The following is a 17133-nucleotide window of genomic DNA, read 5'->3' on the forward strand; positions in this document are numbered from 1 at the left end:
AATGACGGAGGAGGAAACCCCGGATGAGGAGAGAACCTAGCACTGCGAGACTCGGAAGGAAGGAGGGATTTTTCTCATCTACAGTTGTGTTTAACTCTCTATTTGAGTTCAGCCGATTAGTTAACTACACGTGTGATTTTGTGACGTGGCAAGTTTCTTATTTGGGAGATTGGGGGAACGAGGGTGGGACGGGGATGTAGAAGAATTCCGACAGTGGAGTTACGTCATGCGAAACACACTTGTCATGGAGTTTGAGAGATTACGTGATGACGTGCATGCGGTTCTCGGGAGAAAAATTAGCCGGTACTACGAAATGACTGATATGCCCTTTCGTATTTTTAGCACTATTTGTAGCAACTTTTTTTTTTTGGGTCGCGCTGACGCATCATCCGTGGGATCTTTTTAATTAATGTGACTCGTTACGTCTTATTATGGTTAAATAATTACAATTAGCAACTAATATTGGAATAAGATACCTTAAAGTTTTCGAGCTTGGAAAAAGCATTGTAAAATATTGACTAGCAAAATGTCTACCACTTGACAACTGTGTTAACCCAAGTTTTCTTTTTTGGGCAATATGTTTGTATTTACTCAAGTTGGATAGTAGAAAATGACGTTAATTGGGATACGATGGTTTAAGAAAGAAGAGCCCTTTTGTCGTTTATCTAATAAATAAAAAAATCTTTTTTAAATTATTATTTTTGAAAATATTTGTGTGATAATTAATGTGTTTACTTAATATATGTATATACATAAACAAGAACCCTTTTGTCGTTTATCTAATAAATGAAAAAACCCCTTTTTAAATTATTATTTTTGAAAATATTTGTGTGATAATTAATGTGTTTACTTAATATATGTATATACATAAACAAACAAGAGTCCTTTTGTCGTTTATCTAATAAACAAAAAAAACCCTTTTCAAATTATTATTTTTGAAAATATTCATGTGATAATTAATGTGTTTGCTTAATATATGTATATACATATGCGTAAAGCTTATACAAAATGAAAAATGAATACAATGCCTCGATCTTTGTTGTTGGTGCAACTGAAACGACCGGTTGGAGAAAGAATTGGTGCTACTGACCATGCCGATAGTGAGGCTGTGACAATGAACTAAAACTCATCACTTCCCTTTGGTTTTCCTATATATAATTACGTTTCCTCAGCTGCATTTGGCAAGGCTAGCTTGGATGTTATTGAAGGTAAGAAAATTCAAAAAGAGAATTTTTTTTTCAATGAGTTTTGCATAGACAGCAGATTGAAGGAAGAAGAAAGAAAAGATGGGTTGGAAATATAAGGGAGGTTTGCTTCTAATTATTGGTGTCGTAATCATGTGGGTTACCTCTGCAGAGGTCACTCAGGTTAGTTCTGATCAGATTCTTCCCTTCCGTCTCACATGCTTCCTTGTTTTCTTCTTTTACTTTTGCAATCGTTTTTTGTCGAGTTGTCAGACCGAATTTCTTGGACTTTTCATGTTTTTATGCTGTCGAGTACGGTTGATGAATCTTCCATCTTTCTGGGACAACTTGGTTTTCGACACTGTCACTTTGTAGTTTCGTGGTTATCATTTGTTGCAAAGATCTGAGAGGTGATCTTTGACAATTTGTCATAATAGAACTTTTGTGGGGTAGGCGTAATCCACCCATCATGTCAATTTCTTAGCCATCACCAGGCTGAAATTAAGAACAATGGTTTTGGTTTTTGACACAAGGAATTTTAAAATTATTCCTAGCCAGGTTGGAATTTGTTAATGTTATCTTGACTCTATCTCTGTTGCTTAAATTCTGCAGTTTAATGATTAATCTGTAGAATCTATGGATGGTTGATGAATGTAGTCGTTCTTATTTCTAGCTTAGCATAATTGTCTTTAGCGTGCACACCAGCCATAATTGAAATTAATGTGAAAACAGGGAAGAACTTCGCCCATAAAAATGTGTGTTCATGTTATTTAAAGTGGTTCTAAAGTCAGAAAATTTTCAATGCCTAATTTGATGATAATCATGAATTTTCTTGATTATCTGTTCATATCTTCTTCTATTTTTGACAGTTTGCCACTATGGTTTTCTTCCTATATTTTTGATTCAGTTGTTATTTTTCGGGTCATGTTTTTAACTTCCCGTTGTTGAAACTGATGATTTCATTTCATCTGCTTTGTTTGCTAATGGAATCGGGAGGTCTCCTGGTTGCTCCTGGGATCTTCGTTCTGGGCATCAGGTTTTCACCCACTTGCCTTTTTCCCTTCTAATCTGTTTTTTTTTTTTTCTTTTTGTTTCTTTCTGAATGGTTTGGTCTTCTCATTCAAGCTCATTTGTCACATTTTCCTATGCTTAGCTTTTATCTTCTGATATAAATATCATTACCAATAATTTGCATTCACTTTTATTTTTTATTAAGTTATAAGACATTCCTATGCTAAGATGTTATTCTATGCCAGTTCAGTGGTGCAAGGTGAAGATCATTTTCTTCTTACTAAAATTATTTAGTCCATCAATTTTTTTTTGTTGGAACTTGACTGCTAGGGTTCTGTTCTAATACCGTTACATTCTCATTTTTACTTTGGAGTTTTGACATCACTATTATGTTTCGACAGGGTGTGTTTGAAGACTATGGACATCCATTTGCCGTGACATATCTTGGAACCTCTCTTTTGGCACTTTATCTGCCAATAGCATTCTTTAAGGACTGGTTAGTAAAGCATCTGAGAGGTCGCCCTTGTAATAGTACCAAAGGCCCAAAAGGGGTTGACAGGTCCTCTGTAGAACTAAATTCTCCTGTAAAACATGATGACAAGCATGGCAATTTTCAAATTGAACATCAAGTACCAGTACCTGAGTGTGTCATAGACCTTTGTATCAAGGAGGAGGAAAATCCCCTGGTTTCTAGACACAAAGATATTGTGGAAGCACCAAAGCGAGACCGAATGCTTAGCACAAAGGAGATTGCTGCATTTGGCTTTTGCATGGCTCCTATCTGGTTTGCAACAGAGGTGTGAATGAAAAAGTTGTTTATCTAATTTGTTTTTTTAGCTGGTTTTCAAGTCAAGCATTTGTCTTTAAGCATCTAACATCGAATTCGTTGAAGCCGAAATTTTAATTAGTAAGGAATGCCATATATTTTCTCTTCCAGATTCCAACATCTCTTTGTTTACATTTCAAACTATGCTTCCACAATGTATATATGCATCTATGCATGCCCCTTTTGCCTGATTCTGCCACCCATCTCTTTTAAATCTTCATATGCATAGATGTGCTCATTTCATGTAAATCCTCAGGTCTTTGCTGTATGAGAAACATAATCCCACCGAAATACAGTTGATCTCCTACAGGAAAATCTGGGATTTACATATTTCCTAGAAAGACATTATTGTAGTTCTTTCTAATATTGTTCATTGTCTCCAGTATCTTACGAACGCTGCTCTTGCAAGAACAAGTGTTACTAGTACAACATTGTTGTCCTCAACTTCAGGATTTTTCACTTTATTAATTGGGGCACTTTTGGGTCAAGACTCCATTAGTACAGTGAAAGTTGTTTCAGTTGTCATTAGCATCGCTGGTGTTGCTATGACTACACTTGGAACGACATGGGCTGCAAATGAACCAAAATCAGGCATTAACAAGTATTGTTTTCCTCCACCTCATTTGAGCTGTTACATGCTACCATAATTTGGCTTGGACTATTACTTGTGTTAAGGTTATAAATAAACTAATTATACACTTCTATAACTTCTTTTTGCCCCTTCTTTGAGGTGGGGTGGTGGGTTGCAATTGTTTTAATGGTTTTATTTACTTGATACATGTGAAGCATGTTTTCTGAGAAGCTACTTACAGTTTTACTACTGCATTTAGAATTGGGAATCATGCTCTTCTAGGAGATCTTTTTGCTATCTTCTCAGCTATGAGTTATGGACTGTTTACAGGTTTTATACCTTCTCTTTTATTTGAACCACATTAGAGTTTTTTTTTGATAAATTACCAACAGAATACTAAAATCTTATGTTGCAGTTTTGCTTAAAAAGTTTTCTGGAGAGGAAGGAGAAAGGGTAGACATGCAGAAGTTGTTTGGCTATATTGGATTGTTTGCACTTGTTGCCCTTTGGTGGCTTGGTAAGAGCATATTGTTAGTTGGTTTTCCATAATTATTCTGCTCTAGGTCAAAATGAAAAATTTTGACATAGTTATCATATTCTGTTTTTTTCAGATTTATACTATGGAATAAATTTATACTTGACTGCTAGGTTTCTTCTCCCCTGTTCTGATAAGCTTGTTAAGAGATGTGAAATAAAAAATAGACATTACTGTTTCATCTTCTTCCTGATAGCTTGAAACTGGACATAGTTTAGCAAGACGTTCTAGGAACTAATTTAGACTATGCAAAGCAAAATGATGGAATCAATTGACGGTGGTAAGCCACTACTGGAATGATCAGGCTGTGGAGCTGTTTTCTAAGTTTTTAAGCATTTCATAGCCACTGTTTCAATGAATTGCTTTCTGTGGAAAGTAGCCAATATGCTTCTAGCAGCTTTCAGTAAATGGTCTCTTAAAGTTGTTAGATAAAAATTGGACACAACATCTGCATTGTGTATGACTTGATGTTTCTGAATTCTTTCCAGCGTGGCCTCTGACCGCAATTGGTGTTGAACCAAAGTTCACATTTCCTCAATCAGCTAAAGTGCAAGAGATCATCCTTATAAACAGTTTTGTTGGGTGTTTTCTATCTGACTATTTCTGGTATGCGAATACAACAGTCTAACTAAATTTTCTCACTTATGGATCTACATGTTTTTAGTTCCTCCCAAGTCAACATCTATCATACTTTACAGGGCATTGTGTGTTGTCTGGACCTCTCCGCTGGTAGCTGCACTGGGCGTTTCGCTTACCATACCTATTGCAATGTTGGAAGACATGCTAATTCATGGTCAACGGTATTCAATAATCTATATGATTGGATCAGCTCAGGTAGAGTAGTAATCTTGATAAATTCTAAAACTTGTCAGCCCCATCATCGTTCAATTTCTTTGATACATAAGCTTCTGACCAGATAAATATTCAGTTAATTTCTACTCCATAACTTAATCAAATTGATCAACTATATATTAGTTTTGATCCTCCAGCTTATGCACATTGCTGCGTGGAAGTGCCTTGCTTATGAAGGATCATATTGTGCTGAATTTCAGGTATTCCTGGGATTTCTAATAGCTAATATTTCAGACTGGATATCAGAGAAGTTGAGATGGTAAAGCTGTCATTCTCCACCAAAGACTATATAATTGGCCCAACCTTAATGACGCATGGCCCCCCTGTAGCCTACGTATGCAGTAGTTTTATCATCTGGCTTTGCTGGAAAGGATACTATTATATTATCGTAATGTACTAATGTTATGATGTTTCCTAACTAGTGGCAATCCGAATGAAAGTCTACCTGTTTTGAGTTTCCACGTTGACAAATTGCAGCACTTTATGATTTAGGTTTTTGGGATAGCTATATAGAATTAGTACAATTTAATTTTCCCTCCTTTCAACTCTTTATGTCGAGAATTCTTTTCCATGATTTGTTGCCACAACCGTCATTTTCAAATCTAATTTTCTCTGCTTTTTCCTTTAAGATATCGTTTGTTCGTTATCATTTTCAAGATGATTATGATGTTTTATTCGTTATGTCATGGTTATCTTATTATTACAGGTGATTAAAAAAATTATATTTACTTAACAATTGTTAAACACGAGGATTTAGATCATTGAGTTTCATATCATATAAGATCAAACCAAATTTTTTTAATTGTAAAATTTTAATATGAAAAAATATATTTATCTATAGGTAAATACATAAAAATCTTTAAATGAATTAGAAAAATGAAACTAAATCTATTAAAATGATAGTGGATTTGTTGAGAAAACAAAAAATATATGCAACATAAGAAAAAGGCATGTGGTATGCATTTGAGTTTGGTAAAAAAAATTATTTTTTTGAAAAGGCAAATATTTATTATACAAATATAATTACTATATGGTATGAAAGTAAGTTTTTTATTCAGGTAATATCATCCAAAATTAATATTTTAAATCATTTACTTGGCTGGAAAAAGTTGTCCACATTTTTTATGGAAATTAAGGTTTAATCATTATTGACAATCTTAGTTTAATATATTGTCATAGATTATTAGGTTACATCATAAGTTATATTATAGGTGTAGATGCCCAATTTTGATTAATTATTATTTAAAGTACTCTTTACAAGAAAATTACGTTTAAGGGTGTTTCAAGCGCAGAAACACCAGTAGCGTTCCAAGTGCAGAAACGCCTAAGGGTGTTCCAAGCGCGGAAACATGAGTTCCAAGCATGAAAACGCCTAGGGAGAAGTGCCCAAGGAGTTCCAAGCGTGGAAGCCCCTAAGGGTGTTCCAAGCGTGGAAGCGTCCAGGGATGTTCCAAGTGTGAAAGCTCTTAGGGATGTTCCAAGCGTAGAAGCGCCTAGAGATGTTCCCAGTGCAAAAGTGCCCAGAGAGTTTCAAGCGTGGAAATGTAGATACTCAATTTTGGTTAATTATTATTATGTACTATTTACAAGAAAATTACCTCAGAGGTATTCCAAGCTCGGAAGCGCCCCAGGGAGTTCCAAGCATGGAAGCGCCCAGGGGTGTTCCTAGCGTGGAAGCGCCCAGGGGTGTTCCTAGCGTGGAAGCGCCCAGGGGTGTTCCAAGCGTGGAAGCGCCCAGGGGAGTTCCAAGCATAGAAGCGCCTAGGGGAGTTCCAAGCATGGAAACACCCAAGAACAAACATAGAATAGCTATTTGTATAAGGAAGTGAAGTAACTCAAAATAAGTGATAGGGCTCATGAGTTACCTTCACATTTGGAATGTTCTAGAAAGTTTGCTTGGTGGCTCAAATATAGAGATAGTTAAGAGGACTTCCTCTTAATCTTTCCTTAAAATACACGTGCTTTACCCTTTTCTCTTTCCTTACTCTTTAAAAATACATGTGACGCACTTTCAAATGCTACTGCTCTATTTACCCAAAACTTACGTCCATTACCTAATTAGATGATCATTTTTTTAATATCTTGTAAATCGTTCTTTATCTGTTTTTCCATGACAAGGACGTTCTCGCATGATTGAATGTGCTCTTTTAAGCAACTCCGTTTCTACTGAGTATAACTGTGAGAACTTATAAGGTATGTGGGGACTTTTGGAGACCTAGTAGAGATTACTCTAAAAAGCTCTCTCCAGATTCCTTCAAGCATTCTTTCTTTTGAGCCATTCTAATTCGTTGTTATTCGCCACCTCTTCCATCTTTTCCTATCTTTCACCACCTGCCACCCAAAGCACTTACACTTCAAAGACTGCTCTAGTCTTCCTCTCTATCGCCTCTAGCGCATCCTTATTCACTCATTGCAACACGTCCTCTTTTCCTAAACAAAAGCCCCCTCTACAATAGGTATATGTGCCAATGCCATTAAGCATTTTTAGTTTAAATGGCAAAGGTAGTGACAGCATTTTGACTTTAAAATTGCGTTGTTTTAATTACTTCAATGTCATTTTAATTAAAGAAGAGACATTCAAATTCAAATCAATTAGCTAAATGGAGAGCTGCAGGCGTAGCATAGGAGGGAGCCCATAGTTAAATTAAATATATAGATCAATATCCCATTTGATAACTTCAATGGTACTGTTTATTAATTTGTAAATAGAATTTACAAACGAGAGGGTGCCGACATTACTTGAGTAAGCAATTATTTATGATTGTTACGTTTTAGGCAAATCTAATCAAATTTGTGATTATTAATTTAATTGAGTATCGCTTTCCCTAAATAGTTATGTTTCCATCATCACATTAGATTTTTTTTTTAATTAAGGGAAGGAGATTTGAATCTTATTTTTTAATCAAAGTATCATGCATCAACTAATTAATAATGGATCAAGCCTTTAAATCAAGAGATCATGCACCAACTAATTATTAAGGATCAAGTCCTTAACTTAGCACTGATGCCCAGATTCAAATCTAAAATATCTAATCAAAGGACCATATATCAACTAATTAGTAACAGATCAAATCTTTAATCAAGAGATCATACACCAAACTGGAAAGCTTAAAAAGCTAAATCTTCAGTAAAATTGACAATGTCTCCTTCTGATAAAGGATAGCCAGAAACATTCCACTCAAGAAAGAAATCAAAGCCCCTCTTTGATGGGGCCGGAATTGTTTCATGCTCAGGAATACCTAAAAGTTGAGTAGTATCGTGAAAATGCTTGAGATCAATTGAAGCAGAGAATTAAAAGTTATTGCACTTAAATATGGTGTCATGTGCTTGTGCTTAAAGGAAAGAGGTGTCTCAAGCAGATTGAAAATATAAGCAACAAGTAATTAATTTTCTTCTACCAGGGAAAAAATAGTCTTTTCCAGTTGTCATGGAGCTGATTGCTGTTTTAAGATTTTACACAAAGAGAGTTAAATTACACTATTATATTACATACAGTCATTCAAAATTCCAAGCAAAAAAAGGGCCACCAGGATTCGTTTTAAGATCAAAAGGAAGCTGAGAACATGGCCGACGATTTTGATAGTTTGATGTGTTGGCGCAGGAGAAACCCACTATCTAGCCTCTGATTCTAATTAATTTGAGGCATTTCAAGGAGCGAATGAAGGTCCTGAAATAACCAAGTTCATTTCCATCAGATTCTACCTATAAAGAAAACAAAAATAACCCAGAAAATTAAGGCCAAAATAAGCACCTCCAGGGCACATCTTCAGCAAGCAACCAGTCTCCTTCGCGGTCCAGATAAGTGAGTCTAAAGCACTTCCAATTCTCATCAGCTGTTTCCAAACAAGAAGGGAAAGTAACAGTTAACTCATGCTTTTGTTAATCAAAATTTAATGTTTGAAATTAGGATTATATTTAAGCAAGGATTGGGGTTACTTACAAATACCAAACATTCTCATCAGGGTGCTTGTGAGCGTTTCAAAGGAATGATGGACGCTAAGGTCAATTTTCCTAGCAATTGCAACTCCTTCTATCTTTACCTTCACGAACGTGGAATTTGAAGCTCTAACACCACAGCCATTGTCCGCCGCCGCAGCTACCCTATTGTTCTGCGCTCCACCATCAGGAATTTGGCGGCGTTGCTTCTTCCTCCAGGTTTTAACTGGTGGCCACCCCACTAAACCCTCTCCATCATTCCTATCAAACCAAAGATTTAAACCCCATAAATGAAAAATTCACAAAGTTCAGTCATCGAGAAAATTGCCAACCCGGGAAAAAAAAACCTAATAACAAAAGTTTTTGCACGATTTTGTTCTGAAAAACTGAAAAGCACGCATAAAAGAAACACGACAGAGATCAAGTGCAAACAAAGAAACAAGACAGGCGCACGAAACAAACGTAGAGGAAACAAAAAGAAAAGAGAGAGAGAGAAAGAAAAAGTACTTGAAAATGGCAGAAGAAGAGTTGTCCTCGAGATCTTTAGGGTCATCTTCGTCATTCGGTTGGTTACTCCAAAGCAAAAGAGGCAGCGTTTTGGGAACAGCTCTGTTCTCATCAAACAGTACTACTTCATCAAAGCCGCGTTTTCTGCTGCCACCGCTGCTGCTAGAGCTACTGCTGCTGCTACTGTTAATATTGTTAATGTCGCATGGACCCAGTTTTAGCAAAGGCCAGCTCAAAATGTTGGAACCCAAAGCCTCCCTAGGTTCATAACCGTAGCTGTTTAGGTCGAACATCTTGATGGGAATAGGAGGAGTACTTGGAAGAGCAAGTCCCAGTTGGAGCTCCATGCACATCAATATAAATTGAAACTAGTCCCTGATCCAAATTGTCCAACACTACCAAAACAAAGATTGCCTCCAAAAATAAAATAGAGTACTTTAAAAGAAGCAAGGTGCAATTGCTCTTATGCTACGGCGTAAGAGAAGCAAAGCAAAGGGAAAAAAAATGAAGAGTCAAGAAATCTGGTTTCTTGGTAGCAAAGACGGGGGATTTTAATATAAGATGAAATGCGAGGCGGTGAGACGGGGACATTTAGCAGACAGAGGGTAACATTTGTTGAAGTGGGTCCAAGCTTTGCTTCACTTTTAGCCGACCTATTTGCCCCCCTTCTGCTTCCTTTGTTGCTTCCCATTGTTTTCTGCATCTTTGTTAACTACACTGCCTGTGTCTTTTGTAAGGATTTCACGCGCACCTAAACTGGGTCTTCCGTCCTTTTTTTCTTTGTAACTCTTCCGTTGGTTCGTTCATTTTCTCACTTGGACGGCATTTCCACAGTGAGAGGGGGGAAACACATGAACCAGCAGAGCAGTCCTGATTTTTTTGTAGGGCGTCTATTTATGAATCACTTGGCTATTAATTGAGTTGGGATTTTCGTACTCAAGAAATTAAATACTCTAGTACCATAAAACCAAAAATTAATTTGATCTTTACTACTACCTTTCTTTTTCCCTTTCTATTTTTGCTATTAAAGAAAATGCACGTTTAAAAATTTGTTTAAACTACACAACTTTGTTGATAGCAGTTTTTATAGGTATTTCAAATTCACCAACAATTAAAAATTCATGAATTTAAAAATAATTATGGAAGCTATATTAACAATTTATACTAGATTTGAAATTTAATTTTCTTCTTCCAAAGACAACCTTACTAAATTCCATAAAACCATGGTTTTGGAATACGATGTTTTTACATCAACTTGATTAAATTAATGGATCAAAAGCTTTTCTTGTACATCTCTCAAAGACATGCACAAGGGGAATATGTACTCCCAACAATGTGAAAACGGACAACATGAGTTCTTGACCATATAAACTTTTTAGGCTCTGAAAGTAAGGGAATGTGGTCACTTTATGCTGGACAAATGAATTTACTCTGTGAAAGCAATTCAACGTCTTTGTAACCCTAAACCAACCCTAAAACCACCAAGACTAAGCCCCACACTATATGAACACACACATGTAACAACTAGTTCGAAATCCCAGGCATGACTTCGTGGTTGCCTTGCTTCCTCTCATCTTCTAACCTCAAATCAGGACGCAGATAAAAAGTGAAAAAAGGTGGAACCAGGCTGTGCTGTCGACACGCTCCTGTAGGGAGAGTGGGAGGGTTGGAAAGTAGGGTTGAGTTTAGAGGGGGAGGGGCCCCATGAGATTGAAAGCAAAGCTTAGAGAGAGCAACAGAGTTTAATTCCCGTTTAGGTTACAGATTTGATAGTCAAACATACGGGCGGGGTGGGGGGCCACCTCTCCATTTCCCCTTGCATTCAAAATCATTGCCACGTCTTCGGTTTCTCTCTTTCGGAACACTTGCCCAATCTCGCACGTTTCATTAGCTTCGCTGTCTTACTGATGAGATGTTCAAACCACACAATCAATCTAAACAATTCAATTTCTCTACCTGTTGCTTTCAAATTCCACAATTTCCTTTTTTTTTTCCCTATTTGTAGAAACTATATCTGTAAATAATATTTGAATTTGAAAACTTTGCTTTGCTTTGAAGGAAAGGTGTGAGAGGCTGATGCACTGAATCTTGGATTATATCTAATTTTCGATTGCCTAATTTCAAATTCAACTTTATATTCAATTTTTTAGTCAAGTTGGTTGGACCATATTTCTCACAATTCTAATTTCGTCTAATTTTTTTTAGCTTAAAGTACCTGTTTAGCTCGGTTTTTTCAGCTTATACTTTCTCTTCTCTTCTCTTCTTTTAAAAATATATTAATTTTTTAAAAAATATCTCTCTCTCAATCAATCTTCCTCTCCTCTCTTTTCCTTTACAAATTACCATTTTTCAATATAAATTACGATTTTTCTCTTCTCTATCTCTTTCTACCAAAATTAATAAAAAACCAGAAGATCCAATAACAAAATATCAAAATTTAAAATTTTTTGTTCTTATAAAGATTAAGAGAAAAAAAATTTAAAATTTAAAACTGCATTCATATACTATTTAAAGATTTTATATATTTTTCACTAAAATAGATTTTAATTTTAAATACATCGTTTTCTCTTTTCTCTTCTTTTTTGAGAATTGAAGTATTACGATCCGATTGTTTGTTAGATCAATAAAAATCTAATACTATTGTTACTATACAAGTTTGAGAGTTTTTTTTTTTTTTTTTTTTTTGATTTTAACATCTGAAATTATATATAAACTTGAAGTATTACATTATAACTTATTAGATGATTGAAGATGACATGAATACCTTTTATAGTAATTTTAATAAAAATTAAAATTTATATAATTTATTTTGTTAAATAGTTTATTAAACGATTTTAACTTAATTATAAAAATTATTATTTTTTATAAAAGCTTAATAATAGTTTTTAAGTTAAAAAAAACTAAGCCAAAGAGGCTCTAAAGTATTGGTACCCTAAAATTGAATGTGATTGTTTGCATTTATATTTACATAACAAATTAACAATTAAATAATGTGTAGAAAACATATAATTACTGCTTTGTTTTTTCATTAAAATAAAAAACATGAACTTGTACGGAACAAAAGTAGCCACCTAGCACGGATCTCCTAATTGATAGTTATATAAAATATAAAATAATGCAATGAAAGCAAGAATTAATTGATCCACACGTAGAGTACTATATGCAAAATATTTTTATATATATTTAAATTGCACTCACAAACATAGAAGAACTCCTTAAAGAATATTTGTTTAAAGGGGGCAGACCACATCTTTTGATGTCAAGAAAAAAAAAATGGTTCTTTTTCTTTTCTGTCTTTATCTTAGTCTGGGAATGGAGAGAGAGAAAGAAGGGGGGAAAGAAAGCATTGTGGAGAATGCAACCCACAGCAAAATTGTCCGTATGGTCTTCCCAAAAAGATAACTTGTCAGGCTTAAACAAAACACATGTTCCCTATGTGTTTTGTTTGTGTTATGTTTGGTGCTGAATCATAAACATAATTTAATAGCACAAATTTTGATTAAATATTTTATTCTGGATTTTTGTCTCACTTTTGCCTGATGCTAGCAAAAGTAGCTGGTTCCAATGAATGAAGTTGGGCAACACTGCCCCCCTTCAAAGCTCAAACCCAAAAAAACAGATTTCACTCACGTTCGTCCATTGCTGCTTTGCTAGCAACAGAATGGACAAGATTGAACGGGAGCCATGCGGGGTTCACGTGATGGAGGCCCCCCCCCCCAACCCCGAGGCAGTGGCAAAGCCCACGAGACAGACGGTCAAGGCGGGGCAACCCGCACGCGGCGGTGCATGATGCAACCTACATTCGAACAAGCGATAAGACTGGCTCCATCCTTTGGATGGAGCTGGATCGAAACACACACAATCCACGAGTTCCACCTCCCCCCCACCCCGTGGTCCAGCACTTAAGATGAGTTAATTACTAGGGAGGCAATGTGGACCAAAAACTTGTGAATTTGGCGTAGTGCCTGAGTGAGTGCAAGGGCTTTTATCACCCTTTGTGGGAGGGGGACTGCTTTGTTTAGTCAATTTAATCTATGTGCATGCGCAAATCAATGAGAGAGTGAATCCAATTCAATTAGGCAACTTGAATGGTGAAGAATTGGATGAAATTCTCTACCACTCACTCATGGCTCCTGTTTGTGCGGGATTGATGAGTGCGTTGTTTTTTTAGGCTATTTTCAACTAGTCTAGAAATGTAGGTGAGGGGCAGTCTAGTAACTAGGCTGTTTGGGAGCCTGATTTTGTATCTCCAAAGAGGTCCCCCTCCTTTGGGGTTATTCATTTTATTCAACCCTACTCTAAGACAAGCAAAGAAAAGAAAAGAAAAGAAAAGAAAGAATTTGCATGTCGAAGCTATCTTCCAAGTTCAAAGTCAATCGTTGTCACTGATAAATTGTGAATAATAATTATAAGGTAATTAATTTTCAAGATCATAGTCATAAGATTTAAACGAGCATAAATTTCTTAAAAGATAGTCCATAAGCAATTAAAAGGACACGAGTTTATTCAACAAGGCAAATCTCAATTCAAATTTCCTTCAATCTATTTTGTTTTACCATGCTTTATAATCCTTTGTAAGAACTTTTCATAATATTAGATTTTTGAACTTCATCTTTGTTAAGTTAATAATAAAAATTTAATTATAATATCATGGTGAAATTTGACTCTGGGTATGTTCTTAATTTCAGAAGAATAGATAATCATCAATTGCAAGTTTATATACAAATTAGTACTACATCATATGATTAGTTCACATAGCAAATCTTGAATTTCCAAAATTTCATATATTTTGAGAGCCATTGAACTTATAGTCCAAGTAATTATGGTAAAAATGGTAAAGTTGGAAATTTTAATGTTAAAAAGGAAAATATATTTCAAAAAATTCATATATATATATATATATACATATATGTATGTATATATATAACTGTGAGAAGAGGAGGATAACCGGTTGTAATTGCAGTGACATTGTCGGTTTGGATTTTCCCAAGATTTCCATTTACAAGTTGAACAGCTTGTGAGATGGACACCGTCCGAGCTGTCTCATTCATTTTATTCAATGTTCTCACTAACTTCCAGTCCCAAACTCAAGAAAGAACCATCTGCTCCTTTGGATTCGGGGGAGGAATAGGATGGCATTGGCATCACAGTCACACGTGGGGGGCGATATAGATGACAGGTTGAAGTCTTCTTGTCCTTTTTCGTCAGCCTAGCTTTGCTATATAGAGCCATGGACAAACCCAGCCTTGATCCACCTAAAGGCCTAGAATTAATTTGCTCCTACTGTTACACTCCATGGGAATTATTGGGACCCAAGTAGAATTATGAATCCAACCCATTTGGCTTTTTAACACGTCTTTCGACTCTTATGGGTCGTTTTCCAACCAACAATCTCTTGTTGGCCCACTAGTATCAAGATTCTCATCTTAAATGGTATTGCATATTTGTTTCTACTAAGCGGAAATTTTAATCGGAACAATATTTTACACCAATTTTCTCTTTAAAGGGTGAATTGTACTCCAAAATTTATCAGTTCGTTTAGTACATTAACAACATGGTTGGCCCACTGGGGGTTCATGTTTAAGCAATGTTAGGTTACGAAAAGATGGGAAAGAGACAATACTAAGGCATTAATGAAAGATGAAAAAGGACTCTCACTTTGAAAGTTTTTAGAAGGTTTCAAAACTTGTTCAGCCTATTACTAACAATGGTTGCGCTGTCATTAGATATTATAGCTTTTTCTAGTGTTGGGTCAATAAAAGGCATGGAAGAAAAGAAAAAGAAATGCACTAGTGGGAAAAGCATCCAAGTATCTATTCCTTTGATATTCGTTTCCTCTCCTCTCTCTCTCTCTCTCCCTTTTTCTCACCAATGAAGAAACAAAGAAACAAAAAAGGGTTTTTGTTGCTGGTTAGGTTAGTGCACCCAAAAGCGTGGAATGTTATGTTTTGGTTATATCCACTTAGGCTTCTTCTTCTTCTTTTTCCCAAAAAAAGTGTTTTAAACTCATAAATTACTGTCAAGTGATGGTTGATACAAGTAGATTGGGCCGGCCACTGTTGGGCCTATTGCTTATATAACTTCCACAGTTTATTTTGCATTGGCTACTATAAATTTACATCATACCCAATTTTCCAGTTGAGATTTGAGTCTTGACAATGTTTAAGCCACTGCCTGAGCCATAACCATGATGAATTTGGCCGGATAGAAAGCAAACATAAAGCAAAACTGTCGACCATATATATATATTCTCACTCATGTTATACCAGCTCAGCTCCTTCAATGGGAAAACATGTTAGATCTCGTTCCACAGTCTCCTTGTCTGTATTGAATGTTCATTACAGTCTTAATTTTCCCTTAATTTGTAGGTCTCATTCGGCAATGCGGTGGGGGCTTTAGTGTTTACAATCAAACCCGGGCATTGCACAAACTTCAGCATTTGATTTGGTAATGTCTGTTAAACAGTATAATATCTACAATTTAGTGTGCCTTATTGGTGATGTTATCTTGTTTCTATCTTTTCTGCTAAATCCAAATTGGTAGGATATAAAAGTTAGGAAATCATTAGCCTTTGTATGTGATAGGTAGAGGGTTCGAAATTTCCACCGACATAGAATTGCTTTAGGAGACAGAGAGAGAGCCACGCATTGGCATCCCATATGTCCTAATCAACATTTAAATTGACCCACAATTTCAGTGATTAACGAAAATGTTAATGGGATCCACCGACACAAATCAAAGTGGAAAATTAATATTGTAGACCAAAACATCACATCTAAGAGGCAGAATCCCTATTAGGCTTTTCATAGATGCGTTTGGAATACTTGTTAACTTTCATATGCCCTAGAAAACAACATTACTAAATGTGGCTCTTGACCATTTAGGAGTTAATCAAAATTTACTTGTTAGTACAAAAAGATGAAGGAACACCCCCACTTTGGACATACAAGGGCAATTGTTGTTGACAGCTAAAATGGTTGTTTTTTTCTTCCTAGTAATACAGGGACAAAGCCTGTAGACTTCCGATTTTAGAATCTTAAGATTTTTTCTTTCTTAAAATAGGATATAGGATTCACAATAAGCATAGTAATAGGACAAAGGAATGGACCGAAGCATTTCTTTTCCCCTAAGTTTGCTGGTTATGGTCCCTACTATGGACTTGCTCTCAAACAAATGTGTGCACGTGAATCTTGTCATCATGTCTTATAACTGAAATTCAGAATCTTGGCATGAGAGAAGAGTCCTATCTTAACTTTGGTTATAGTGTTTTGATTGCTAGAGACAACGGATTTTTACAGGAATATGTGCTTATCATGATCATGGGTTGCAAAATGGGAAAACTAACACCCATTTTCCAAGCAAGAAAGAGGTAAGGGGGAATTAATCTGGAGCTTGATGATGACTGGAGCTGGTCGCTTTCACTTGTGAAGTGGGGAGATTTTATATGAATTGGCAGGCGGAAAAAGTGAATCATTGTGGAAATGATCGGAAAGTGAAGGGAATCGTGATCTAATGCCTACCCCACGTTCCAGCTTAAAAGTAGACTAATGCTCAAACTTCGTAATATGTGCACACATCGTAACATCACATTCTTATCCCAAGAAATTGGCTACATACGATTATATTTTCCAATCCCATTGTTGTTTTTGCTTATAGTCATTTCATACTTTCCTGGTCTGGTGAATTCCAAAGCTATTGAGATCATAGAATG

General features: G+C 35.8%; 2 protein-coding genes across 2 annotated transcripts; one reads left to right on the plus strand and one right to left on the minus strand.

Moving 5' to 3' along the window:
- The first annotated feature begins 1197 nt into the window (after positions 1–1197).
- LOC18588799 (putative vacuolar membrane protein YML018C) lies at positions 1198–5474 on the plus strand. The gene is made up of 8 exons (XM_007013453.3): positions 1198–1367; positions 2597–2992; positions 3405–3622; positions 3852–3922; positions 4008–4109; positions 4616–4733; positions 4826–4961; positions 5180–5474. The coding sequence occupies exons 1-8, from the start codon at positions 1287–1289 to the stop codon at positions 5240–5242; spliced, it is 1185 nt and encodes a 394-aa protein (XP_007013515.3). The 5' UTR covers positions 1198–1286; the 3' UTR covers positions 5243–5474.
- A 2865-nt stretch (positions 5475–8339) lies between these two features.
- LOC18588800 (auxin-induced protein 22E-like) lies at positions 8340–9961 on the minus strand. Its single transcript, XM_007013454.3, has 4 exons — positions 9423–9961; positions 8920–9176; positions 8731–8812; positions 8340–8646 (listed from the first exon to the last, which is right to left on the minus strand). Exons 1-4 carry the CDS (start codon positions 9773–9775, stop codon positions 8595–8597), a joined length of 744 nt encoding a protein of 247 aa, XP_007013516.3. The 5' UTR covers positions 9776–9961; the 3' UTR covers positions 8340–8594.
- Between the last annotated feature and the right edge of the window lie 7172 nt (positions 9962–17133).

This window comes from Theobroma cacao, chromosome 9, assembly GCF_053813885.1.
Source record: "Theobroma cacao isolate CCN51 chromosome 9, ASM5381388v1, whole genome shotgun sequence".
NCBI lineage: Eukaryota > Viridiplantae > Streptophyta > Magnoliopsida > Malvales > Malvaceae > Theobroma > Theobroma cacao.